The following is a 27934-nucleotide window of genomic DNA, read 5'->3' on the forward strand; positions in this document are numbered from 1 at the left end:
AACCTGGTAACCCTTAGCTCTCAAGGGGTCAGCCAGAGGGGTGTATTTCTCCACCTTTCGAGCTCAGGTGTTGCGGAAGGCCAGGGTCCTGTTCTCGAAGGGCACTGTGATGTCCACCGTCATGATCTTCTTTGGGTCCTTGTTGGTGATGACGATGTCCAGTCGCAGTTGGCTGTCGGTTCTGGGGATGGTGGGGTTCACAGCAACCTTCCCTCCGGGTGGCGGAATGGCTCTGACCAGGTGATCTCAGATGGCCTTGTGTTGCAGCTGCCAGGCTCTAGAATGGGACTTACAGCTACACAGGATGTGGGGTAAACACCCAGCCAGGGCCGGCTCTGGCTTTTTGGCCGCCCCAAGCAAAAACAAAAAAGAAAACAACACACCTGCAGCGTGGCCGGAGCGCGGGTGCAGGGGGACCGGCTGGGGGAGGGAGCGGGCAGGAGAGAGAGAGAGAGAGAAGGGGGCGGCCAGGGCTACAGCAGGGGCGCTGCCACACGGCCCCTCCCGCTGCGCCATCTCCTGCCGCCTGCCGCGAGGGCTCCGCTCCGGTCGGCGGGGAGGGAAGGAAGAGGACTGCCCTGCAGGGCGCTCTGGTTCTCCGCACCGCCGCCCCCTACAGAGCGGCCAGAGCGGAACAAGAACAAAACAAAAAAAGCGACCGTGCCGCCCTAGGATTGGGCAGAATGCCGCCTCCAACAATCTGCCGCCCCAAACACCAGCTTGCTCGGCTGGTGCCTGGAGCCAGCCCTGCACCCAGCTGCATGGAATTCAGTTCATCTCCCTAATTACAAATTAGCTAACAATGGAAGGGCTGAATCAACTCTGCCAGAATGCAAACATGGGGCACAAAAAGGTAGCATATTTCAAAACTGCTGTTTGCTAGTTAGCCTCCCCAAAGGTTCACAAAAAAGGCAGATGCAGAAGCCCCTAGCCGAAGCAAGAATGGCTTTGTAACAAGGCAAAGGAACCTAAAGGCATAAATTATTGCCTAATTGCAGGGGTACACCTACACCTAATTGCTGTATTTGCATGTGTGAGGAATGATGATTTATAGAAAGGATCTCTGCAGAGATAAATCATATGTCTACAAATCGTACGTCTCCTGTTACTGAGGGTTGGACCGGAACCAAAAACCAGTTCAAACTTTTAAAAATTTCTTTGCTAGGTAATTTTCTACAGTGCTAAAAAAAAAAAAAGATGATAATCACTAGCACATCCTCGTGAAAAGTGGAATATTAGAAGGATGAAAATTAAACAAGAGTGCCACAGTTTTTGATCGAGACTTATAGAATCTTATAGCAGGGGTAAAAATTCTATATAAGTAGGCCAGGCAGAATTTGATTATTATAATTATGATGGATAATAACAATGTTTATTTTTAAGCCTTTTTTCAGGTTTTGTCTATTTCAGTGTTCACAGTAGCAGGAACTTATGGGGGGTTGGACAATTATTTAATGACAGTAGTCGTTGAGATGCAAAAAGTTAAAGCTTTAAGCACCATTATAAACACAAATTGTCAACATCACAGGTCAAACTATCCAAAGTCAGTAGCCTTAAAAATCAAACGCCAATACGTTCTCAAGCAGCATTTTTCTTTCTTTGCCGGTCTGAATTTTGATTACGGTTGATGGAAAAAAAATCTCCTTTCATTGGTTTGTGTGTGTAGTGAAATCAATATTCACTGACATTAACCAATAAAAATGTAAACCTTTAAAACCTACCTCTAAATGGATTCTGGACAGGATATGTCAACAGGAGCGGGTCAAAATTTTCCAAATTTTAATTGTGGGATGAAATTTTTCATTGAAATTTCATCAGAAGGGGGTGGGGTTGGGGCAGAAAACCAGGAAAAGAATTTCGGCTGTTATTTTTTTCTCCCTTGTTTTTCAACCAGCTATTGAGCTAGGGTAAATTTTTTAAAAGGCTTCAGGGCCAGATTTTCAAAGGCACCTAAAGATGCGGAGTGATGTCATGTGAGATTTACAGAAGCACTTAAAAGTCAATAGGAGTTAGGTATATAACTTAATGGGAATTAGGTGCCTAACCTACTTAGGTGCTTTGGTGACTCCTACTAGACACCAGCTGCATCTTTAGGTGCCTAAATACCTTTAGTATCCTAAGTCACTTGGGGCCCGATTTCCAATCTCATTTTCAAAAAGTGAGTTTAGGCACTTTTTTTTCCTCCATGGGGGAAAATTGACCAGAATCGCGATGGCAGAATAAATTGTTCAGGAATGGCCGTTTCAACTAAACAGCAAAAGGCTGTGCTGGATCTTCTTTGGAAGGTTTTAAAAACATCTGATGTGCCAGGACATGACAGAACTCAAACACGTTGAGCAACAGAAAAGTTGTGTCACTTTTGAAAATGTTAACCTCCAATTTAAAAAAAAAATATTGAAATTGTGGTGAACAAAGATTGAAAACGTGAACTGAGTGCACCTTATTATTAGGATTTACCTTCAAGTCTCAGAAACCAGCCGCCAAACAAAATGAACCCCCGAAATATATATATTTAAATCTAAAGATTTGTTTAAAGCAAACACATGATTTTTGAATGTTTGGGGTTAGCGATACCATGTACGACACCCCGTGTCATGATCTCACTGCCCTGACTCCCTTCTAACTATTGGGTGGGGGGTAGCACAGTGGTTTGAGCATTGGCCTGCTAAATCCAGGGTTGTGAGTTCAATCCTTGAGGGGGCCATTTAGGGAGCGGGGGCAAAAATCTGTCTGGGGATTGGTCCTGCTTTGAGCAGGGGGTTGGACTAGATGACCTCCTGAGGTCCCTTCCAACCCTGATAGTCTATGATTCTATGCATGTGTCAGGGTTCCTTACTACTCTAGCCAGCAGAGGTGACAACATCTATAGTTAAGTTGGCCCAACACTTTCCACCATAAGACCCTATTTTCAGTTGCTTATAACTTTGCCACATTTTGATCAGTTTAGCTGAAGTTTTCTGGGCTGGGTGTCTGCCTCAGGCTGAATTATTTTATCTTATCTTTTTCAAAAACTTTCAAACTACCACACTTCAGATGTTTCCCAGGATGAGGTCAAGGAAAGTTACATTATTTCACCCATGGCAAAAAAAAAAAAAAAAAAAATTCACAACTGTTGGGTCGAGAAGCTCCAGCCCCTCCATGCTTTCAAGCAAGGACTTAAAATTTGGCTATACAATGAGCGAAGTCACCCCCTGACCACCCCCTGGCAGCAGAATGCAGTATTACAACTCCCCTCCCCTCATCTCCCTCCTTTGGCTCCCCATGGCCTGCTCTGGCAACTTGACTTTCCAGCCAAATCACGCTCAGTTTGCTCCCGCTCCTGGAGTTCAGGGGCGGTAAATAAAAAGGTCCAACAAAAAAAAAAAAATCTTCATGTCCAACATAAACCAAAATAATCTCCTTTCTGGGCTCAATGAAAAGTCCTTTTTCCAGACTGCCGACTCTCTGGTTTCTTCCCCATGGAGAGTCCAAATTGAGTCAACTTGGAATGGACACCCATTGCTTCCAACCAGTCATAGCCCAGCGGCTCTCAAGGGCTGCCCCCGCCCAGTCCATCTGGGCTTCCTGGAGCACACGTTGCTCCCCTGACTTGTCTCACAGGCCCTTTGCAGCTCTGCTGCTTCCTTCCTTGCTACTGTGCAGAGAGCTCTTAATCCACCCAGTATCCTTTTACCTGAGCCTATTAATCCATGCAATGAAGCTAACTGATATCATCTAGGGAAGTGGCAGCTGAGCCAGCAAAGATGTGGCTGGCTGAGCCTGGCCATCTTTAAAGGCCTAACCAACCTCTGACAGGCCAGGGAGTGCCCTCCGTGTCAGGAATGTGTCTTTTGCTGTTCCCCTGGGAAAGCTGCCCAAATTTGACCAAGGGATAAGCTGCTGGAAAAAAAAAATTCAGTTTGCACATGCTCAGTAGAAAGTTGTTGGAGCTCAGCAGCTACATTTTCTGAAGATTTCATCTGCACAGAACATGCACCATTCCCTCACAGCTCCTATATGCCAACCAGCTTGCACATGAACCTCCATCGCAGGGCAGGACTTTCTCCACAATTGCTATTCTCGGCATCAGTACAATGGTCCCTCACCTCCTCAGCAGAAGCATGCATTGTCAGTTATGCCCAAGTGTCAAATCCAGAGCTTGGCAGATCGCTTAGAAGAGCAAAATGCTTCCCTGCCAGGAAAGGAAGGGCTCAGATTTCAGACACAACTGTGTTAAGAGCCACCCATTTTGTCCCAGGGCTAACTGTTCATTTTGGATCCAAGCCATTTTCTTCATTGATTGAAGAAAAGAAAAGAAAAGAAAAGAAAAAAAACACACCACACTACACCCCTTGGACAATATTCGCCCTAAATCAGTATTTCCCGAGCGGTTGTGTGGGGTGTTCTTGTAGTTCGTGAGAATCTTTTTTGTTACAGTAAAATTCACATTTTTGATCATTACTGGAGCGTCCATCTCATTCTGCAGCGATACGAATCATGATGAACCCTCGTATTTTTAGATATACTGGTTGAAACTGGATTCTTTCCCCATCCCTAGTAACTGTCACAGCTGACGTCTGGAGTTCCTTACAAGGTCATGAGATCATTACACTATATCATAACAATGTCCCTGCAAACTAAATTGGGTAGCATTAATAAACAGGTAATATGGAGTGACGTGCTAGAGAGCAGTACAATTTGGACCTGTTTTCCAAAGGTTGAGCTAATTAATCTATTATTGCCTTGCTTTTGTGATGTCAAAAGCTTTCTTTTAAAACCATGATTATACCTAATTAGCAGAAGGTTCTTCTAGTCCGGCACCCATTTGAACCACAGTGATATTTGGACAGGGATATTAAAAAACCCTCTTTGGTGGAAAGATAATTACTTGGCTGCAATAGGACTGTTCCAAGACTGAGAAGCGTGAAGAATGTGAACAGCAGAGAAGTTAAAAATTGGAGCCATTGCATCTGTGTCGATACCAAAAGTTATAGGAATCAGACTGGGTTGAGCAGTCTGAGAAGAATGAATGAATCAATCAATTCTGCAACAGAACAGGAAGTAGGAGATTTTCAAAAGTGCTCAGGGCTGTTCCCAGTGAAGTAAATGGTCAAACTCCCACAGCCAGATTCTAATCTCATTTATACTAAGGAGTTGTCTACATGGCAAGTTACTCACAGCAAGCCATTATATGAATCTACGGCGCCCTAGCTTGTAACATCCGGTGTGGACACTGCAACAGTGCACATAAAGTCCCCGAGTGCACCTTGATGTATATAGTCGATTCACAGCCTGGCTTGCCATGCAGTGACTTGCCATGTAAACAAGTCCTAAGGCCCCTTTATACCTCTCTGGTATTGTGAAGAGGCTTCAGTATTGCTGTAGTGGGTGTGGCTGCCCTATAGCACCACCTACTGGGCACTCCCTTGCCTCAGTTTCCCTCCCTGAGGTGAGTCTCCTCAGCTCTCAACAACCCAATCTGTGCTGGAGATATGGCTTAGCCCTCTGGCCCCCGACTAAAAAGAGTCCCAATGAGCAAAATGGTGGTTCTGCTCTTTGGAGCTTCTCTTCAGCTCATCCCCTGGCCTTGTTCCCAGCCCCTTCCTGGTCTACCTTTGAAAGTATTTATGGCTGGGACAGAGCACGCAGCCTGGTTCCCCTGGTGTACTATTCTCAGCCCCTTTCTGTGCTCTGTGCCGTGTATCCTTCCCCGCTCCGGTTAGCGCCCTGGGTCCCCAGGCTGGTTCTCCTGCCTATCTGCAGCTCCACTCTCAGACGACTTCTAATGCTTTATGGTGAAGCAGCCTCTCCTATGTACCTTCACGCCACTTCACACTTACCCTGCTCTGTATCCTTAGAAAACAGCCACCGCAGCCGAGCTTTTCTGGTGTGACCCTACTTTCCTGATACACCCACTAAACCCTTCATAGTATATTCCATCACCTTAAAGCCTCCAAATTCTTCACAAAGAACCTGTCTTTCCTGGAAACACTCCCTACATTCCCACAGCAAGTGGGCAGCTGTTGCTTTAACCTGACATGCGTTCCACGACCCACCGTGGTGTCTATTCAACAGATAGAAATGATTCTTCACAACACAATGGCCAGTTAGCAAGTCTATATAGGGGTCCTTCACTCCTCCTGTCGGACTTTAGAGTCGCACGTTACCCTCTATTTTGGGGGGCATACTTCATAGAATCTTCTTCCTCATCCCTCCTTGCTGTTTCTCTTTTAATCCTTCCCTTGCTAAACTTTGAAATCCCTGCTTACTCAAAGGAATCAGTTTGTTTGGCAATTTTGAGTAGTCGAGGGGAAAAAAATAATCGATTTAGGGTCAGACCAAAAAGGAAAAACATTGAAATTTCTGGCAAGTCAAAGACGAGAAAAAAAAAATTCATTTCTGGTCAAATGAAATGTTTTGTTGCAACAATATCAAACCATTTTGTTTCGATTTTGGCCATCTGTCATTTTTTTTATTAAAAAGTTAAATTCAAGTTCATTTTAAAACAAAAATCAAAATGTTTCATTTTCAAGTATTTAGATGAAACATTCTGATGTTTTTGTTTGTTTTTCCTGCAATGAACAATCAGCCCCCCAAAGTAAACAAATACCAACAATGTGGCAAAAGTCAAGAAAAATTCACAAGACATTGCTGTATTGCTGAATCTGCTTTTTCGGTGCGGGGGGGAGGGGGCAAAGGAAGAAAGTTCCAGACAAAAAAATTCTGGCCATTTACTCACATGCCGGTAGAGCGCCATCTATTGGTGAAAAAAGGTATGTAACATGGTCCATAGTTTTGGAGGACCAATAAAGTTGGACTCCAGTTTACACAGCTCTAAACAGGTGGTGAAAATTCTAATTCCCACTGGAGTTCCACCATTCAAACATTTACCCCAGAATAGCATTGTAATCAACATGGGACTGGGAGATCAGGGAAATGAGACAAAAAGGGCCTCCAGCAGGCCTGGGTCTTAAGGAAAGAAGGTGTAGAGTCCCGGGCTGACCTAGCTCACAGGGGTAATGGGAAAATCTCCAGCAGTTCCAGGCAACAGAAATTCTCCACCAGTGTTTAATGCTAGACCTGAAAACTCTCAGGCAGAGGTCTCTCAGCCCTTGCTTTCCCCAAGAGGAAACCTGCAGCTGCCTCGCTCCCTTCAAAGCCAGGGGACAGCCCCTTCAAATGGCAACAATGAAGAGCATCCCAGGATGCAACGCAGGCACTGACACCCACTTTCTGCCTCGGGCACTGGTAACCCCCAGCAGCTCTCTTGACTCATGGGGGAGAGATAGCTCAGTGGTTTGAGCATTGGCCTATTAAACCCAGGGTTATGAGTTCAATCCTTAAGGGGACCATTTAGGGATGGGGACAACAACAACAACAACAACAAAAATCTGTCTGGGGATTGGTCTTGCTTTGAGCAGGGGGTTGGACTAGATGACTTCTTGAAGTCCCTTCCAACCCTGATATTCTATGATTTCTGAGTAGGGGATGAATAACCTGACTGAATCATTCCTCCCCAGAAGGGCTGAGGAGAGGGTGTAAAGTTGCTCCCAGTTACCCACCACCTGAACAGATTTTCTGCTGGAGGGGGGTTAAAAGGATTTGCAGTAAATGTTGCCTGTGCAGAATTTTTCACTGCAAAGACTAGTGTGGCATTCATGCATTGGCAGGGAGTCCTGGGGCAGAGGCCATATGGGATAATAGTGCCCTGGCAGGGGGCTGGACTGGATGACTCAAGCAGTTTTCCTTCTCTAGCTTCAGTGATATAGAAATGATTAGAACAATTTTCACAGAAGGAAAAACACTGTCCTTTCCCCAGGACACAGCTATCAAAGCAAGCTGGTCTGATCAACTCCCAAATATTCCCCAGAGCTGGGCTGAGAACAAGCACCAAATCAAAAGACGCGGGGCCAGATCCTCAGCTAATTTGAATCAGCGTCGCTCCATCAAAATCAGAGTGATGCCAGTTGACATCAGCTGAGCATCTAGCCTGTTGTTTCAGGGGAAGTTAGAGGTGGCCAAAATAGGGCTTGGGATGGAAAGTTCATCCTCAGTAGACCAGTTCAATCCAGGACTTTAATTTAAGCAAGTCGTTGTAAGACAGTGAGATTCCTCATTCATTTATATTTCAAGCGCGCCTAGGAGGCAAACTCGTGAGCCAGGAAGGACCCCTACACGTTGTGTCAAATCCATCTTCAAGTTATTTGAGATTCATGGCTGATCTTCCAGAGATCAAGGACGATTGTCAATTTAAGTATTTTTGTCCCACAATGGGGTGGGTTTCTTTGGCACTCTGGCTCTCTTCTTTTCACTTGAGCAGAAAGGTGTTTGGAACAGAAACCCTGCAGGCTCAGAAATCATTTCTCCACATAGGATGTGTTGTGGCAATAAGGGACTAGTTTATCTACAAGGGAAAAAATGATAGGTAGTTTGATTGGTCCGAGCACTGTAAAAAACACGTTGCTGAAGGCGTACGTTGAAAAAAAAAAAAATGCGGCAACTGTATTTTTTGCAACAGACCCACTTAAAAAAAACCCACCATGTAATGATTCATAACAACCCATGCAACTAAAACCAGGAGTACCGGTGACCCACCTGTCATCTTTTAGCATCCTGCTAACGAGCTTAAAAGCACTGGTGAGGAGCAGAGTTTAGCCACAACCGGTTTGTACAAGGAAAACAAGATTCTGATTTTAGGAGAACACTGGTTCTTGCGCAAGGTAAGCCTTTCCCCCCTTCTCAGTATCCAGTTTCAGCACTTTGAAGAAGTGAAGTCAGGGTGATGCATCTGATGGTTGGGAAAGGATTAAACATTCTAAATTATTCATGAAACTAGGGAGATTTAAAAAAAAAAAAAATCAAATAATCATTTGGATCTTGACTAACCTTCTCAGGAAACGGTCTGATTTACTTGCTTCCGTGAGGTGTTGTTGTCCTAGAAGTGACCAGCTAAAGATATGGGGATAATGAGCAATTTCAAACGTTGGGGCTCGAACTACCGGTCCAGGGAGCGCTGCTGCACCCCCTGGCTTGAAGTGGATTCCATCATATACAGGGTTTAGAATTTGGTTCATTGGCTCTCAGCATCCCCACCCCTCCCCATAAAAATTGTTCCGGCATCCCGGTTTCAAACCTTTGAACCATTATTAATTAGATCTTCTAAAGGGTGTGTGTGTGTGTGTGTGTGTATATATATATATATATATATATATATATATATAAAAATACACTAAAGATTGTGAGGTGCTCAGCTGGCTGGTGTGGTAATGGGGACCATATAGACAGGAGTTCAGGGTAAGGTTTATTACCATAAAATGAGTCTTTGAAATATACAGCTGTTTTCTTGTAATTGTGTACTTTTGATTAACCATTATATATGCCTATAGGTCCTAGGATCCAATTTTCCACCCATCCAAGTGCTGGAAATGCACTTCAAAGTGACTTGTGTTGTAATTCATCCAGCTAAGGCTGGATTTAGTTTGTTGGCAAATTGTAACCTTAGGTGTTATTGTCTTGTACAGAAGGCCAAATGAAAAGCATACAGTGGCTCTACCTATATGGACTAGTAATCGTGGTGTTGATTCCAGCCAGCTGGCAGATTGTCCTCAACAATTTGTCGGATGAGTCTAGGTAAGGTGCATTTGAGACTGACAAGTACACCGTGGGTTGGTGGTACCGGGCTGAAGTAGAGGGAGAGAACACAAATGCGACCCATCAGACACAGCTTAATCATGTCAATTACTCGGTTTTATTTGGCTTTGCTGCCAGGTGATGGTACGGCATATTACGATGTGCAGCAGATGAAAAAGTGAATAAGATGGTGAGGTGTATTAGGAAAGGAGCAGAGAATATGGACCATATTATTAGGCATTGCAGTATCATCTAGGAGCCCTAGTGATCATAGGATGGGAAAAGACCTCAAGAAGTCATCTAGTCCAGTCCCCTGCACTCATGGCATAGGACTAACTATTATCTAGACATCCCTGACAGGTGCTGGTCTCGCCTGCTCTTAAAAATCTCCAGTTACAGATATTCCATAACCTCCCTAGGCCAATTTATTCCAGTATTCAACTATCCTGACAGTTAGGATGTTTTTCCTAACGTCTGAACCTAAACCTCCGTTGCTGCAATTTAAGCCCATTGCTTCTTGTTCTAGCCTCAGAGGTTAAGGAAAACATTCTCTCCCTCCTCCTTGTAACAACCTTTTATGTACTTGAAAAAACTGTTCTCATGTCCTCCCTCAGTCCCCTCCAGACTAAACAAACCCATTTGTTTCAATCTTCCCTCATAGGTTATGTTTTCTAGACCTTTAATCATTTTTGTTTCTCTTCTCTGTACTTTCTCCAATTTGTCCACCTCTTTTCTGAAATGTGTCACCCAGAACTGGACACAATACTCCAGCTGAGGCCTAATCAAAGCGGAAGAATTACTTTCCGTGTCTTGCTTACAACACTCCTGTCCTGCTAATGCATCCCAGAATGATGTTTGCTTTTTTCACAACAGTGTTACACTGACTCATTTAGCTTGTGATCCACTCTGACCCCCAGATCCCTTTCTGCCGTACTCCTTCCTAGGCCGTTATTTCCCATTTTCTATGTGCACAGCCGATTGTTCCTTCCTAAGTGGAGTACAGGTCTGCCTCATCTTACGCGGGGTTTCCATTCCGCCGTTAGCGCGTAAAGCGAAAACCACATATAGTCAAAATTACATTGAGTTCAATGGCGGGCGGAACCGCGCGCACTACAGGTACAGTATTAAAATTGTTATTTTTCTCTTTTTTTTGGTTTTTGCCGACCGCGTAAAGCTGAAATTGCGCATGTTAACTGCGCACAAGATGCAACAGCCCTGTACTTTGCATTTGTCCTTATTGAATTTCATCCTATTTACTTCAGACCATTTCAAAATTTTAATCCTATCCTCCAGAAGCACTTGCAACCCCGCCACAGCTAGATATTGTCCTGATGAAGCAGGACCACATTGTGCTCGCGCTGTATAGACTTGGTCCTGTAAGACACGGCACATGCAGTGCCGGGTCCTGTTGTAGATTATGTGGGTAACTAAGAGGCAGTGGGTCCTAGTGGGTAGAGCACTGGACAGGGATTTAGGAGAGCTGGGTTGCTCTTACCTCTGCCACTGGTCTACTGGGGGACCTTGGGCAAATCACTTCACTGTCCCGTGTCTCAGTTTCCCCATTTGTAAAATATGGATATGATGCTGATCCCCTTGATAAAGCACTTTGAGATCTACAGTAGACATGCGCTAAAGAAAAGCAATGTATTATTAATTGTATATAGTGTAGCGCTGCATAAGCAATGTATGTTTTGGTATTATAGCAGCACCTACAGGCTTAGGCCAAGATCAGGGCCCTGTTACACTAGATAGTCTGGGCCCTGGAGAACTTAGTCTAAACACACCCAGGACAAAAGGGATGGGACTTACCTACAGTTACGTTGTCATAGCAAGTCAGCGGCAAGGGCAGAAACAGAATTCATGCCTGCTGACTGCCGCTACAGCGTGCTCTCCACAGGACCCTGTATCCATCCCAGTGCAGCACCCTCCTTAACGTTTCCCATCCCTCTCTCCCAAACAGATGGCAATCTTTTGAATCGAAAAGCGCTCGGAGTTTTACTTCCGACATCAAGCGGCATTCTGAAGGCACCTTCACCAGTGATTTTACCAGATATTTGGACAAGATGAAGGCCAAGGACTTTGTGCACTGGCTTATCAACACGAAACGTTACAGGTATACAAGCAGAATATGGCTGAAATGGTAGAACAGAGACACGGTTCTAGGCAGACTCCTGAGAACGTAGCGACTTAAGGATTGGAAGGGGGCGGCCTAGGACTACTTGAAAGATTTCTGTCAAGGCCATTTCATAGTGGAAAATTGTGGGTTTTGACAAAATGAATTTTTTCATGCAAGTATTGGTTCTCTGTGGGAAATTTCGATCTTGTGTCAAAAAGCCAAAACACCCAACTACCGAAATAGTTTGGCCAAAAACCAAAATATTTTGGCCCAAACCAGAAAATGTTGGTGGCCCAAAGTTTTTCAGGATTCAAAATTTCCACCCAACGAAATTTGAAAATTTTCTGTGGAAATGTTTAGATGGCGGGGGGGGGGGGGGAGGAGAAGAGAAAACCCCCCGTAACTTCTTCGTTTGTCAAAATTTTCTGTGGAAATTTTCGAGTGGGGAGTGAGTCAGATTCCCACAGAGAGGAGTCAAGGCTGGGTTCTTTAGGACAAACTCTGAGGTATGTAGACTGCAACTGAAAGCAAGTCTCCCAGGCCAGGCCAGGCCGCCAGGGCTAGCTCTGTTCGAGCTACTGCACTAAAAATAGTAGTGGGGACCTTGCGGCAAGGGCTGAGGCATGGACTAGCCACCCAAGTACAAGCCCACCTGACCCCCTGGGTGTATTTTGGGTGGCTATCCCATGCCATAATCTCTACACTAGCTCAAGCAGAGGTAGCACATGACCCTCTACCCAGGCGGAAAGGCCTGCGTCCAGCTGCAGTGTCGACGTAGCATGGAGACAGGGCCTCTGAGGGTATCAGAATCCCTCTCTGATCCCCATGGCAACGCCCCAGGCCGAGCCAACCCAAAGTGGTCTGGGCAGCTCTGGGAGGCAGGCACATGGGCACAGGCATCTTGGGTGAAAGAATGAGAACAGAAGTCAACGAGGGGCAGTTTTTAAAGGGGGAAGAGTTTCCGAAAGATCAGGCAGAAGGGAAACACGAGGCATAAATAAAAAAATAAATAAATTTCTGCTCTTTAATAACGCAGTATACCAAGGAGTGAGGGTTGAGTGGATGTTTTGCACAGTAGTACATTCACAGATGGGTTTTCCTTATTTTCCACAGCTCTACAAAGAGGTACATAAAAGGAGACCACAACATCATCTCCTTCCCTTCTGACCACTCGCTATTTAGGTAAGTCAGATACACTTTGAATTTCCAAACGTCTATGTCTCGCAAACTGCTCCCATAGCTAGGTTGTCCTGACTTCTGGATCTGACAGCATAAGCTAAAGAACCAGTACATGAGCTTGAGGTCAGTAGCAAAGGGGGCAGAGGCAAACAGCAGTGTTCGCATGGATTACACACTCCAGTTGCCTGGGAAGACTGTCCCAAGCAGAGCGGGTTGAGAACATTGTGTAATCAAAGTCAAAATGTTTCATGCGACCGTATCGATTCCAAAGATATTTTCCCCAGAAATTGTTTGAACTGATTCAAAATTGCAATGGCCTATTTTGTTCGGACTGTCCTGGTTTATTGCTCTCCGATTTTCTCAGATGAATTATAGCTAATACTATAGTTCTACATTCTCAAAGCAAAAAAGGTTTCAATGAGGTTTTTCGGGGTTTCCAAACTGAATTTTTTTGGCATTTCTGTTCTGCGAAAAAATAGGACATTTCAATTTTTCCATCCCAATTTGGGACAAAACAAGGGTCAGAAATGCCATTTGCGACCAGCTCTCGTACCAAGCATTAGAGGGCTAGAGCAATTCTATTCAAATCATCAGCAGATACTGAACTGGGGACTTGCTTTCTGCTCTGCATGGGCTCCTCCCTCCTCAGCTAGAAGATTCACTGCCTAGCAGCCCCATAGACCTACGTATGTGGTCTAACCAGTAGAGCTGGACATTGTGTTAATGTTGGCCAGTCAATCTACCAAGCAAAAACGATTCATGGAACTAATTCAGTGCTAGGCCGTGGTAAGGGTGTAGTTAGACTGCCCAGAGCAGAGTCAGACGCAGTATTACGTTTAGTCCCTGGTGCCTCCTGGCTGGCTGAGTGGGGAAAGTCATACCTGGCCCAGAGCATTTTCCCCTCTGTGATAGCCAATGCGTTTGATGGGGCAGAGTCAAAGCTCCACTGCTCCCTGCCCTTGCCAAGCCGATCGCTGCCCACTGGCAAAGGAAGGGTAGTAGAAGGCTGACAACACTGCTCTATGGGTAGCAATACCAACAGGCTGCACAGCAGAAAAAGAGGGAGCTTTATGCCCTATTACTCCCCTGTGCTGATGCATGCGGAGGGGCAGCGTCTCCGTGAATAAAGACTAAAACCAAAACAGCCGTGAGCTGATTGTGAACAGTCTGCAAACAGAACGAGAAGGGGACTTAATTGTCTTTCTAGCCCAATGACTAGATTGGTAGCAAACAGTACACGTTAACCAGACCCTGCCTAAAGCATTGACCTAGCAGATACTGATTTCCTCCTAAATCAGTACCTATTTTAATCCCAAAAATAAGCCATGCATTGCAGTCCCAGGAATCACTGAATAGCAGCGGCGAACACGACTGGCAACATAAACCTGTTTCACTGCCCTATATGCCTGAGCTCCCATGGCGTTGTGTGTGTTTGTTTCCTAGGTCTGATTAGCCACCAGACCAAGAAATCAGCCTTGCGGAAGGATCTTCCCGCAGCTGTCTAGTGGATCTAGTCACATCTGACAACGATCAAAGGATTCCGCAATGAAACTGAATTGTACTAAGTGTTCATTGCTCCCCGGCTATTGTCATGACAAGGTACAGTGAAATATCCAACCTCTGTGACGAACGAGGTCAGCACGCCGTGTTAAACTGGATTTGTTTCGACGCTTTACGCCGCTGTTTTAGTGTTGTCTGTGGGCTGCTTCTCTGGCACCAGAGTTTCTGTACGTTCTCATAAATGACAATAAAGCCATGGTAAATGAAGCCTTTTGTTTTCTCAAGCCAAGATCTGCCATACTTTAGAGAAAGTCATCCTGATCATTTTCCAATTTGCACCATTAGTGGAAAAAAAAAAAAATCTACTAAACAGTGTCCAAGGGCCAAAGATATTTAAGGTTCCAAGTCACGAACACACTGAAGCATGTGCTAAACATTAACATAGGGCTGGCTGTGTGAGAAAGGACTTTGCTCCGAGACATCCATCACTCTGTAGAACAGTTGGACAATGGGGTCCTGGTCCATGATGGGTACTTCATATAATACAAACAGAAAAAGGCTGGCAGTTCTAAATATAACTCAGCCTGGTGGACTCTGATTAGAAAGGACACCTGCAAGCCCCAGAGTATACAGTTAGAGGAGATTAAGTAGACAGGCCTTGCTTTTATACAAGACGACTTTTCACCCATGGCTCTCAAAGCACTCTACAGAGATGGTAAGGATCATTCTCGTAAGTATCATTCTCTCTATTAGGAAACTGAGGCACAGAGGCAGGTTGAGTTACCCAAGATTACCCAACAGCCTAGCCAGGAATAGAACATGGTTCTCGGGGATCCCTGCACCAGGGTCTAGCCACAAAACCAGGGCTGTGCTCTGCCCTAAAGCCACTGTTTGAGCACATTCTTAACTTTAAGCAGCTGCTTGAGTCCCCATGAAGTCCATGGGATTTCAGCAAGCACTTTGCCAAGTCAAGGCGTTAGCTCAATCCAGACCTCTCTTCGGCCTTCACGGGGGTCAGGGACACGTGGCCAAAGGTGGAGCACAGCTGTTTGCTTTATGAATTTCAAAGCCAATTTAGTGGTTCCTATTTCCACCCCCATCCCAGGGTACACTCACCGCAGATAGCTCCTCCTCCTGGCCACTCTGGGGATTAGCTCTTTCCAGGTCCAAGGCTTGTGGCATTCCCTGCTGCTGACTCAGCCGGTTCCCTCTTCATGACTTGACCCTCCAGCCAAGTCACTATGTGAGTTTCCCCTTCCAGGGGACCAAAGTCTTTTCTAACCAGCAGTCTTCTCATTTACTACCCCTCTGGTGCCACTTCCCCAGGGCTGGTAGGGGAGCCCACACTCACTCTCTGCTCCAGGTTCCAGTCCAGGGACCCTATGACTGGCAACTGTAGAATCCTGATGCTCTTTTCCTAGACTCCCTCCTACAGCTTCTGGCTTTCCCCTTCTCTAGCTGCTCCAGCTCCAGCTCCCACCTCTCAGGATGTAACTACAAATCACTCAGTTCTCCCACACCATCTAACTCCCAGGGAATAACTGCAGGCTACTTCCCTGCAGCCCCTTTCTTTTGCTAGCCTTTTTCCTAGCCCCGCCTTTTCCTTCTCAGCTGAGCACCCTCAGCCTTACTTTGGCCACCTAATTCCCCTCAGCTGTGGCCTTAGCTGGTTAATTGGCCCCTTCTCAGCCTCATTAACCCCTTCCAGGCATAGGTGTTGGAAGTAGGGGTGCTGCCGCACCCCCTGGTTTGACATGGTTTCCATCCTATCCAGGGTTTACAGTTTGTTCCAGCACCCTTGCTTCCGGGCTATTGTGGGGTGAACACCCTCCCCCTCAAAAAAACAGTTGTATCTGCATTAGGGTTTGTAGAACTGTTCGCTGTTTGGTAGCACTCGCTGGCAAACAAAGGAGATTCTCATCACTGAATCTTGACTTGATTAAAGGTGGCTCGCCCCTTTCTGAAGGGGGGGAAAAAGAAGTGAATCTAAAACTGAAATAAAATGCCTCTCCATAGAATAAAACGCAGGAATGTTGCTATTAGAACTCAGCAGCCGTGCTCTGTAGCTGTCATCAGTACATTTGTCGATTCCAACTTCTTTTGTTTTTAATCCATTAGAAGTTGGGGGAATTCGCTGTCCTCTAAGAGTCAGGCATCCAACTCCTCAATAGGAGCTGGTCTCCTTTCTTGCACTGCTGAGAAAACTTTAAGTGCATGGGGGAAGGTTACGCCCATTGAGAGGCTTCCTAAAGACCTCTCTGTCTATACCAGGGGTGGGCAAACTACAGCCCATGGGCCAGATCCGGCCTGCCAGCCATTTTAAACCAGCCCTCAAGCTCCCACTGGAGAGCAGGGTCTGGGGCTTGCCCCGCTCCGCTGCTCCAGCCGGGGAGCAGGGTTGGGGGCCGCTCCACGCAGCTCCCAGAAGCCATGGCATGGTTCCCCTCCGGCTCCAATGGCCCACTCTAATGGCCCGCTCCGGTGCTCCAATGGGAGCTGCAGAGGCGGTGGCTGCAGACGGAGCAGCGTTAGGCTGACCAGATAGCAAGTGTCAAAAATCAGGATGGGGTGAGGGGTAATAGGTGCCTATGTGAGAAAAAGACCCAAAAATCAGGACTGTCCCTATAAAATCGGGACATCTGGTCACCCTAGGCAGCGTGCAGAGCCACCTGGCCACGCCTCTGCGTAGGAGCCGGAGGGGGGACATGCCGCTGCTTCCAGAAGCCACTTGAGGTAAGCGCCACCCGGAGGCTGCACCTCTGAGCCTCTCCCCATGCCCCAACCCCCTGCCCCAGCCCTGATCCCCCTCGTGCCCTCAGAACCCCTCGATCCCAGCCCGGAGCACCCTCCTTCCCCCCAAACCTTTCACCCCCAGCCCCACCCCAGAGCCCAGACAGAGTCCCCTCCCGCACCCTGAACTCCTCATTTCTGGCCCCACCCCAGAGCCCGCACCCCCAGCCGGAGCCCTCACCCCCTCCCACACCCCAACCCCAATTTTGTGAGCATTCATGGCCCGCCATACAATTTCTATTCCCTGATGTGGCCCTCGGGCCAAAAAGTTTGCCCACCCCTTGTCTATACAGTAGGGTGCTGGGAAGCTGGGCATGAAAGGAAAAGAGGAAAACATGAATAAATCTAGTTAGAAAAGCTGGGAGAGCTGGGGAGAGTGTTGATGGAAATCGGTGAGGAGAGGCTGGCCTAGCCCATGGCATCAGATTAATGTCTATGTCTCTAGCCATTTATTGTGCTACACAGACACTGTCCAATTTAGAATCAGCTAGTCGCTTCTTTCACTAATCCTCCCCAGCGCCCCCCAAGCTAAATGACAAAAGATCTTGTCCCCTTTTGCAATAATTAGGGGCAAAGCTTTCTCTCTACTGCTATGACACCCTTCCCCTCCACTGTCCTTTTTTCACCCCAAGTTATATACACTCTTCCTACAGACACAATACATCAGCTACACTCTGCCACGTCTCTTGTGCCCAGAAAAATCAGCAAAACAGGCGGCATTCACGGTGCATTTTAATTTGGATCTCTGTTACAACCTTCAGGCCTGGACTCAGCAAGGTGTTTGCCCAATGTTAAGCAAGCAAGTCATCCCATAGATTTCAGTGACTCCTCACAAGCTTAAGGTTGATTTCCATGGGTTTAGTGTTTGCTTCTTGTTTAAGTGTCTTGCTGAATAAAGACCAAAGGCTGTAGAGTTTGGTGAGTAATACGCAGCAAATTATATTTGTTGTGGATTTGGGTAAGGTTTTCAAAAGTGCCAAAGGGTAAAATTTTCAAAAGTGCCCACGGGCCAGATTTTTAAAGGTAACTAGCAGGATCAAAAGGCACCTAAATCTCATTCATTTCAATGGGTGCCAGGCTTTTGAAAACCCCATTAGGGACCCAAATACCTTTTAAAATCTGGTCCTAAGTCTCTAGGAGTAGAACTGGGATATATATATTTTTATCAACATTTATTTTTGGTCCAAAAAAATTGCAGATTTGGTGACACCAAAATATTTCACAAATTCATATCAGTTTCACCAAATTGTTTTAGTTGGAAAAAACCCTAAAAAATAAATAAATCTGAAAAAAATCAAAACATTTCAATTTTTCCATCTGAAATTTTTATTTCAAAATTTCATTTATTTATTTTTTAAATTCAAATGTGAAGAATGGTTGAAATTTAAACAAAATGTTTCAATTGACCCCAAATGGTTTTGGTTTTGTTCTTCTGACATTTCGATTTTCTGGAAATTTCAAAACATTTAGTTTTGAATCCTGAAAGTTGTTTCAACCTGAAACAATTTTTAGTTGTGCAGCTGTAGGAGCGTAAGTCCCATTTTCAAATATGATGAAGGACCACATTTTTAAAGGTAATTAGGCACCTCCTGGGATTTTCAAAAGCATTTGGGCAGACTCATCGAGATTAATTTAGGGCCCCAGCACGTCATGTTTGCTAGGGCCGCATCCCCTCCCATTTCACTTGATTTACACAGACTTTTGGGGACGGGGGCCTGAGCTCGGGTCCCCGGTACAATTGTCTCCCTTTCTGTATCTAGCCACCTAACACCCACTGAAATTAATGAGATCGAGGTGCCAAGGTGTTTCTGAAACTCCCGCTAGGGGCCTAAATACGTTCATTGAGATTTAGGGTAAAAATGTTCAAAAGCACTGTGATAGGGTGTCCCTGCCTAGGGCGCCCTCCAGTGGCAGGCTGCAGCAAGACCTGCACATCTGCCTCCGTTTCCCTTTTTTCCTGCCTACAAAAGGAGCATAGCCCTCGTTGTGAAATACAAAATCCCACCTCTGGACATGATTTATTCATATACACCAGTGGCGTAGTTCCTCCAAAACCCTGGTCGTAGAACCATTCCCGGCAAACCCACAGTCCAAGTATACAGGTAACCCCGTTTTCCCAGTCCTCTCTTCTGGGACATCACCTCCAGGTCCCCCACCCAGGCGTCAATAGCAGCACTGCGTCCCCAGTTCCATTTGTCTCTAGTCCAGGGCCCCACGCTCCAGGTCGTCCATCTGAGAGTGAGCCATCCCCGGACTCTTACCAGTGTCCCCCAAGAGAGCTCCTCGCAAGGTTCCTCAGGGGAAGTGCTCTCCAGCACCTCACCCCTCCGGCAACTCTCCACTCCAGTCCTCACCCCAAGGGCTACCTGCAGTAGGCAACGAGGCCTGGGGAGTGGAATGCAAGTCCTACCCCTGCTCGGGCAGGGCCTGACCAAGCTGGACCTTTCCCTTTTTCCTAGGGGACCCCATTGACCAACTTTCCCCAGCTTTGGTCAGTTCTCACCAGCGGTTCTGCTACAGCTCTTTGCCGAACTCAGCTCCCTTGACAGGGTCTCCTGTAGCTCTCTCCCGCTCCCCCTGTCTCTGACTTGTTTTTTAGGCAGCTCTCACTTGCCGATCACCTCCATCGAGAGGCCAGGTGCCTTCTCAAGCCGGGAGCATTGGCTTCTTTCATCTCAAAGGGCCGGGGTCACCCTGTGAGACGCACCAACGGGATTTAGGTGCCTAAATTCCATTTTTAAAAGTCACTTAGGCGACTATGTGTCACTGAAAGTCAATGGACTTTAGGATCCTACATGACTTTGGAAAATGTTACCCTGAGCAACTTCTGACCATTAACACATGCTTACCTTGACACATCTGAGAAGTCTCATTGAGCTCAACGGGGCTATTCACCTGCTTAAAGCTAAGCACATGCTTAAGGGCTTATCTGGATCAGGGTCAGAGTGCACTGCCGCCCCCCCACAAAACTGAGCACCTTGGTACAGTCCTTTTCCTCCACAAAACAGAGAAAAACAGTCAAACACACCTGTGGTTTCCTTTGGCTATGTCCGCAAAGCCACCCCAGCACTGTTTACTCAGTGTTCCCTTCTCCCCCGAACCCTGCTGCTTCTTACTCAAAAATATATCTGAAAAGCCCCTTCGGATTCCCGCCATATCTCTCAATGTGCAGCGGCCGTCAAAAAAGCAAACAGTGTTGGGAATCATTAAGAAAGGGATAGAGAATAAGACAGAAAATATCATATTGCCTCTATATAAATCCATGGGAACGCCCACATCTTGAATGGTGTGTGCAGATGTGGTCGACCCAGCTCAAAAAAGATAAATTGGACTTGGGAAAGGTTCAGAAAAGGGCAACAAAAATGATTGGGGGCATGGAACGGCTGCTGTATGAGGAGAGATTAATAAAACTGGGAAGATTAATAAAAAGAGACGACTAAGGAGGAATATGATAGAGGTCTATAAAATCTTGGCTCATGTGGAGTAAGTAAATAAGGAAGTGTTATTTACTCCTCATAACACAAGAACTAGGGGTCACCCAATGAAATTAATAGGTAGCAGGTTAAAACAAACAAATGGAAGTATTTTTTCACACAACACACAGTCAACCTGTGGAACTCCTTGCCAGAGGATGTTGTGAAGGCCAAGACTATAACAGGGTTCAAAAAGGAACTAGATAAGTTCATGGAGGATAGGTCCATCAATGGCTATTTGCCAGGATGGGCAGGGATGGTGTCCCTAGCCTCTGTTTGCCAGAAACTGGGATTGGTCGACAGGGGATGGATCACTTGATGATTACCTGTTCTGTTCATTCCTTCTGAAGCACCTGGCATTGGCCACTGTCAGAAGACAGGATACTGGGCTAGATGGACCTTTGGTCTGACCCAGTATGGCCGTTCTTATGTTCTCTCCGACAGCAGGATTTTTCTCTTTCAAATACACTGAAGGTGGCATTCAGAGTCAAACACATTTTTTTATTATTTTTTTTCAATTATTTTCGATGAGCTACAGATCAATCAAAGACAGGCACAGTTCCGACTGTTGAGGTACCACAATCACCAAGCAACATTTCACAGACATGAACCACAGGACAACAACATTTTTTTACATAACAAACCCAAACAAAACCCCCAGCCCTGAAATAAAATCAATCAAATCACATGTCGGACTTTTAGCAAACAGTTTAATTTGTAAATAACACATAGTTCAATTCTGTTTTCCAGTTTTATTTACAACGTGGAGTGTTTTCAAACTACATCATCTCTTACAACAAAATAAATATATTTCAGTATCTCTAGAAAGAAAATAAATTTCTCCATTTCTACATGTAGCGTACGAGGAGGGAAAAAATATACTAGAAAAAATGTGCCAGCACCTTTTTATATTTTTTCCTTCCTTGTTTAGGGAATATTATGCACATCATTTTAGCTACTAAGTTCAATGGGACTGAAGGGAACCAGGCATCAGATTCCCTTCACGAAATTTGGTGCCTAACTCCTCCCAGCCTTCGTCATGCCCTGAACTAAAAAAACCAGACAAATTAGATCCATCGGATTTATAGGGGGCTATTAAAAATGCCTTACAAGAGCGAGCAAAGATATGAACTTATGTGACTGTAAAAGAATCCACCCATTAGAAATTATCTCTGTTTATTGGTACTATAGGTGTTTAAAAAGAAAAAACGATGCCGATTTAAAACACCTTGAGGTGATGGTACATTTTGCTCCAGGGGGAAATTTTCAAAGGCACACATGGGAATTAGGAGCCTAATTTCTAGTTAAAGTCAAAGGAGTTAGGTACCAAACAGCCACATGTGCCTTTGAAAATCTTTCCACCATGTATTACAGCATTGACAACCTCGAGTAATCAAAAATCCGAAGTCAGACCCACACAAAATCACAAGAATTAAAATCATGAGATTTTTTTAAATGAAAAATCTGGGGTGAGAGGGAGTCCTGCTGTTTTTTGGAATGTTAGGCTTCACTGGAGTAACATTTTCAAGTTTTTCCCTGCAACCACGAGAGCTAGATTTTTTTTGTAATAAAAGCTGAGATTTTCATGTCATCACCTGACTCCAGGAGCTGGGCCTTCAAATCAAAACACCGACATAACATTTGTGAGAATATCACGAGCGCTGGCAACACTGTGGGATTCTGACTTCATCATAGTGCCAAGGCAGAATGTAAGAATAATCCTCCAAGGAGAGCTATGAAATGGTTAGAGCGATGCTTGAAACGAATGAAAACAAAGAATTTATTTTAAAGGAAGGGAAAGGTTAGTAATGATGCATGGGTAGAGGGAGCAAATTTTCCCCTGAGATGCAAAGAGTTTCCATTTTCCTTAAGGCGGAACTAATCCAGACTAGTTTTAGCAGGATTTTTCATCTTCAGACGTTGGTGGAAGTATTACCTTTCAAGTCACCAAGATCATCGTGGTCTTTGACCTCTCTGGCTGAGACTGCTGTATTGTGCTCTGTCCTGAACACACCAAATTATGTCTACACGGCAAAGAAAAACCCACGGCACCGAGTCTCAGAGCCTGGGTCAATTGACTCAGGCTCACAGGGATTAGGCTGTGGGGCTAAAAATAGCAGTGTAGACGTTTCTTTTCGGGCTGGAGCCCCGGCTCCAAGACCATCCCACCCCGCCAGGTTTCAGAGCCCCAGCTCCAGCCCAAGCAGGAATGTCTACACTGCTATTTTTAGCCCCGTGAACCCGAGTCAACATACCCAAAGCGACACCAAGTGGTGAGAACATAGTGGCCTGCTTAGTGATGCTACTATGGGGGAGGGATAGCACAGTGGTTTGAGCATTGGCCTGCTAAACCTGGGGTTGTGAGTTCAATCCTTAAAGGGGGCCACTTAGGGACCTGGGGCAAAAATCAGTACTTGGTCCTGCTAGTGAAGGCAGGGGGCTGGACTCGATGACCTTTCAAGGTCCCTTCCAGTTCTAGGAGATAGGATATCTCCATTCATTTTATTTTATGAACCCCAGAACACACACTTGTATTAGCTCTGCCTTCAGAACTGGTTGCAATTCAAGCTGCTGCTTCTGCCCCCGGTGGTCTTATGGGGCTGGCAGCTGCATTTAAGAACAGAGGGGTTCTCTTTACCATAGAAACAACAAGGAGTCTGGTGGCACCTTAAAGACTAACAGATTTATTTGGGCATAAGCCCAACATCCGAAGAAGTAAGGTTTTTACCCACGAAAGCTTATGCCCAAATAAATCTGTTGGTCTTTAAGGTGCCACCAGACTCCTTGTTGTTTTTGTAGATACAGACTAACACGGCTACCCCCTGATCCTTTTACCATAGAGCGTCCATCACTGTGGGTTGAACACAGTAATAAAGATTCCATGGTGCTAGGGTGACCAGATGTCCCGATTTTATAGGGACAGTCCCGATTTTGAGGTCTTTATTACCTATTACCTCCCACCCCCTGTCCCGATGTTTCACATTTGCTGTCTGGTCACATTACATGGTGCAGTCCCTGGAACCAGCCCCAGGGGAGCCCTGACTTTGGAGCTCACCTTGTTGGTGTGGCAGGTATCAGGGGTTGTCGGGGTTAATCACAGGCTGCACTGCTCTTCAGCCAGCCGCTCTACCTTTCTTCTTTGTTTGCTCTGACTCTGGATAATTTAGCCTGTTGTAGGGATTTGCCGCAGCTCTGCTTAGTGCTGCCCTCTAGGGGCAGCTTTGAGTACCTTGCTCGATGCACTTTGTTGCTGCAAAGAATAGAACTGGGCAAAAATTGTTGACCGTTTTGGGGGGGTGAAAAAATACAGATCTGGCGACCTCTAAAGACTAATTTGTGAGGATTGGGGGGAAAAAAACAACCTAAAAAACTCCCACCGCTCCTCCAAATTCCATTTGCAAGAAGACATGCTTTGATTTTTCGAGTTGAAATGACTTTTGGTGTCCAATTTTCCTTTCATTTGATTTTAAAATAATAAAAAGGCTCAAAATCTAACTGAATTTTTTCCCATTCACCCAAAGAAAAATTTGGGAAAAAAATCTTTTTCATTTCCACCCTGAATCTGCGGTGGCAGTCAACGTTCAATTTTTCATAATTGCCAGAGACCTGAAAAAACTATTATTGCATCACAGAATCATGGAAGGGACCTCAGAAGTTCATCTAGTCCAGTCCCCTACTCAAGGCAGGACTAAGTAATAACTAGACCATTCCTGACAGAGGTTTGTCTAACCTGTTCTTAAAAACCTGTAACGACAGAGATTCCACAACCTCCCCTAGTTAATTTGTTCCAGTGCTTAACCACCCTGACAGTTAGGAAGTTTTTCCTAATGTTCAACCTAAACCTTCCTTGCTGCAATTTAAGCCCATTGCTTCTTGTCCCATTCTCAGAGGATAAAGAGAACAATTTTTCACTCTCCTCCTTGTAACAACCTTTTATGTCCTTGAAAACGGTTATCTTGTCTACCTCAGTCTTCTCTTCTCCAGACTAAACAAACCCATTTTTTTTCACTCTCTCCTTGTAGGCCATGTTTTCTAGACCTTTAATCGTTTTTGCTGCTGTCCTTTGGACTTCCTCCAATTTGTCCACCTCTTTTACGAAATGTGATTCACCCACCTCTAGTAAAGGTAACCTAGCTGTCCCAGAGAGAGGTTCTTTAGCGGTCCTTCTGCCCTGTTGTGTCCGCCATCCACCACAACATCCCATGCCCTTCTGTCCAGCACCCTCTCAATCACAGCACTGCTACCCCCACCCCGCGACCTCAGCACAGTATCATCTCTCTCGCCCCATACGGCATCCCTTTGAACCTTCCCCAGAGCACGGCATCACCCCAGCGTCATGTCATGTCCCCGCCTGCACATTCCTCAGCACAGCATCATGTCCCACAGCACACCCCCCCCATGCACCCCAATACCTTCCCCAGCCCAGCCCCTTGCCCCTGCATTCTCCACTAAGAGCAATCTATCACCATGCCCCCATGAGGCCTTAGGCATGTATGTAGAAGAGGAGGCATAGCTGGGGGACTGGCCATTGAAGTCTTTGCAGAGACACTGCCCTACATCCTTCGGGGAGCTGCACAATCCGACCGTGCTCAGTGGAAGAAGAAGGGGACTCGCACATTTCCATTTGTTATCAATCTAGTGTGAAATCGGTGATGGGCCAGATTCTCCATCATTGACACCAGTGCCAAGTGTAAAATGCAAGGCTATAAAACGCACGAGGCCAACCAGAATAGCAGCCCTTCGCATTGGTATAAATGACTGCACGAGACAGCAGAGAACCAAGGTCCAATGCCTTTCTATGGGATGTCTTTAGCTAACGGATTACAAAGTAATTAGATTCTTTGGTGTTTGCAACCTGCTTCTGCATGTCCTGTTCTAGAAACAGGTCAGCTATCTAGTCATTACCGTTAGGTAACGAGTCAACCAATCATCATACGTGGTAGGAAACAGGCATGCTCAAAACATAGGCAACGAAGATGGCAGCTAAACATTGATGTTGACCCTTGGGATCTTTGGTGTTTTCCTTAAAGCTCCTGCTCCTGGAGTCATGTTGTTATGCAAGAACCTCAGCTTTCATGAAACAAAAAAAGCTTCTAGTCTTTGTGGTTGCAGAGAAAAACTTGAAATTATGACCTGAGAGCACCCTATAGGCTCAGAAACTAGAAGGCAACATGAACCCAAAATGTGATTGTTTTTCCCCCCCGTTTGTTAGGTTTTGGTTTTCTTAATCTCATGGTTTTTAAGTCAATCTCACGATTTCTGAACAGTTTGGGGATTGGCCATACTGGTTAGGTCTCTTTTCTGGAACTGTCTATTTTGATTCTAGCTGAGGGCCAGTCCCTGGCAAAGCTCTGCAGTTTTATTGTAGGTTGGGTTTTACTTATTTACAAGGAGGGGATGTGGTACTGCAGCAAGCTGTGTTTGTGTTGTAAACAGTTCCACAATGTGCGTCATTTTACTCCATCCTTAATACAATTAAAAGTAGGCCACTTTTAAAGATACAGCCAGCTCTCCCTGAGCAATGTCATCACTTTCAACCACTCCATAGTGCTATCATTTTTAAAGTTAAAAAAAAAATTGTTGCTAAAGTCACTTAAAAAGGAGCCAGTAATTTTTTATAGAAAGCATATAGAAATAAGTGTTCTCCTGTGCAGTCGAAACAACTGTAACCATTGCATAAACAAGCCATTTTATTATTTAACGGAACTAATATTTCTTTTTAAAATGGCAGGAAAACCATGGATTTTCTCCATGCTTTTCTCCATGCTATATTTTTCTTTCCTGGAGTGGTCAGCGGGAGCAAACAATCTAACTCGTTTGAACACAGAGCTTGATACGTTTATGAATGGAGTTATGTGATGGGGTGACCGGAGGCTGGATTATATGGAATAATGATATAAATGATCATATGCGATAACAGGAGACTGGACTCAATGATCCCTTCAGGCCTATTTAATGAGGGAGAGATGCTTGTTTCAGACACTGACGGGTCAGCTATTGCAGGGACTAAACCTACAAGTGCTGCTGGATCTGAATGCAAAGAACCCACTCTCCTCCTCAGCTCAAAGGCTGTAGCTGACTCTAACCGCTCGAGGGGCACAGACAGCCTCGCTGAGCAAGGATGGGTTACACTGGCACAGACGTCGAGGATAAAATAGCACGTTATATTCATGCAGCCACGCCGCCACGAGATCTGCGCAGACGCAGCCGGGCAGGAGTGAGAATAAAACCCAAGCTCTCTGTTATTATCAGGGAAGCGAAAGCAGAGCTGGAACAAGAGGCCTGACCTTTTCTTTCCTCAAGCTGACACATTTTCATCTCCCAGGGCTGTTGACCTGAAGGTCCCTCCCCACCAGTGGTCATTAGCAGAGAAGATGACTGGAAATTCCACTATGCTTCAGTGGGCCCTTGGTGGATGACAGGGTCAAGAACCCCACCCCACCCCATCCCACCCCTGCATCAGCCTGCATTATGCAGGTCAGGCTGGGGATCAAAATGGACCCTTCTTCTGGTCTATCAATCTATGGATTCTGGGCTGGGGGAGATTCCCAGCTTTTGATCTCTCAGACCCTAGTCCTTACTGGGGTAGCCCTATAGTTTGCGGGACTAAGTCAACCCTATTAGCATCTTTATCATTCAACAGCTGAAGGGAGGGTATTATGCAAGTGCACGAGGGAAACCAGGCAGCCCTTGCCGATGGGGGCAGCCGGTAAATATGTGGCCGACATCTTCTTATTGGTCACAGTAGCAAAGGCGGGAGTCACGAAGGGTGTGATGCAGCCACGTTCCCAACGTAGACCCTGTAAGGACCCTGCTTCAGCAGGGGAAACCAAAGCTGCAACCAGCAGGCCAACTCTTTTAGATCCCGGCCAGCATGGACGTTCAAGCTGCAGCCAGGCATAAGAGCCACTGCAGGTTCCTAGCTGTAATTGCTATAGGTAGTGTGTGAGAACAGGGATGAGTAAACGGTAGTCTAAGTCAGTTTGCCACCCCAGTTCATCACTCCTGCTCGGGGAACTTCCTTTCCTGCCCAGCCTCCCCCAGGCATGTATCACATCTACCATCTGCAGAAGTTTTCTGGGTTCCCTCACCGTCTTTTCTCAAGATCCGTTTGTATTTTCATGATTCCCCCCTCACCCGCCAAACGTACTGGCTGCAAGCTAGGAACTTTTTTTCAAATTTGTCTATTCGTAGGTCATTGGGCTACTCTGAATTGATCATGCAAGCCTTGGAGAAAATCAATTTTCGCAGAAACAGTAGCCCTAGA

General features: G+C 45.7%; 1 protein-coding gene across 1 annotated transcript; it reads left to right on the forward strand.

Moving 5' to 3' along the window:
- Positions 1–9508: 9508 nt before the first annotated feature.
- LOC112119684 (exendin-3-like) lies at positions 9509–11753 on the forward strand. Its single transcript, XM_024218443.2, has 2 exons — positions 9509–9609; positions 11570–11753. Exons 1-2 carry the CDS (start codon positions 9509–9511, stop codon positions 11751–11753), a joined length of 285 nt encoding a protein of 94 aa, XP_024074211.1.
- The last annotated feature ends 16181 nt before the right edge of the window (positions 11754–27934 follow it).

Source organism: Terrapene carolina, unplaced genomic scaffold (assembly GCF_002925995.2).
Source record: "Terrapene carolina triunguis isolate 2854851 unplaced genomic scaffold, T_m_triunguis-2.0 Scaffold836, whole genome shotgun sequence".
Taxonomy (NCBI): Eukaryota; Metazoa; Chordata; order Testudines; family Emydidae; genus Terrapene; species Terrapene triunguis.

What these genes read in the sequence shown, in the direction of transcription:
- LOC112119684 (XM_024218443.2), top strand. Translation starts at nt 9,509, where the DNA reads ATGAAAAGCATACAGTGGCTCTACCTATATGGACTAGTAATCGTGGTG. An exon ending in AATTTGTCGGATGAGTCTAG is followed by an intron (nt 9,610 to 11,569) that starts GTAAGGTGCATT and finishes TCTCCCAAACAG; the next exon opens with ATGGCAATCTTTTGAATCGA.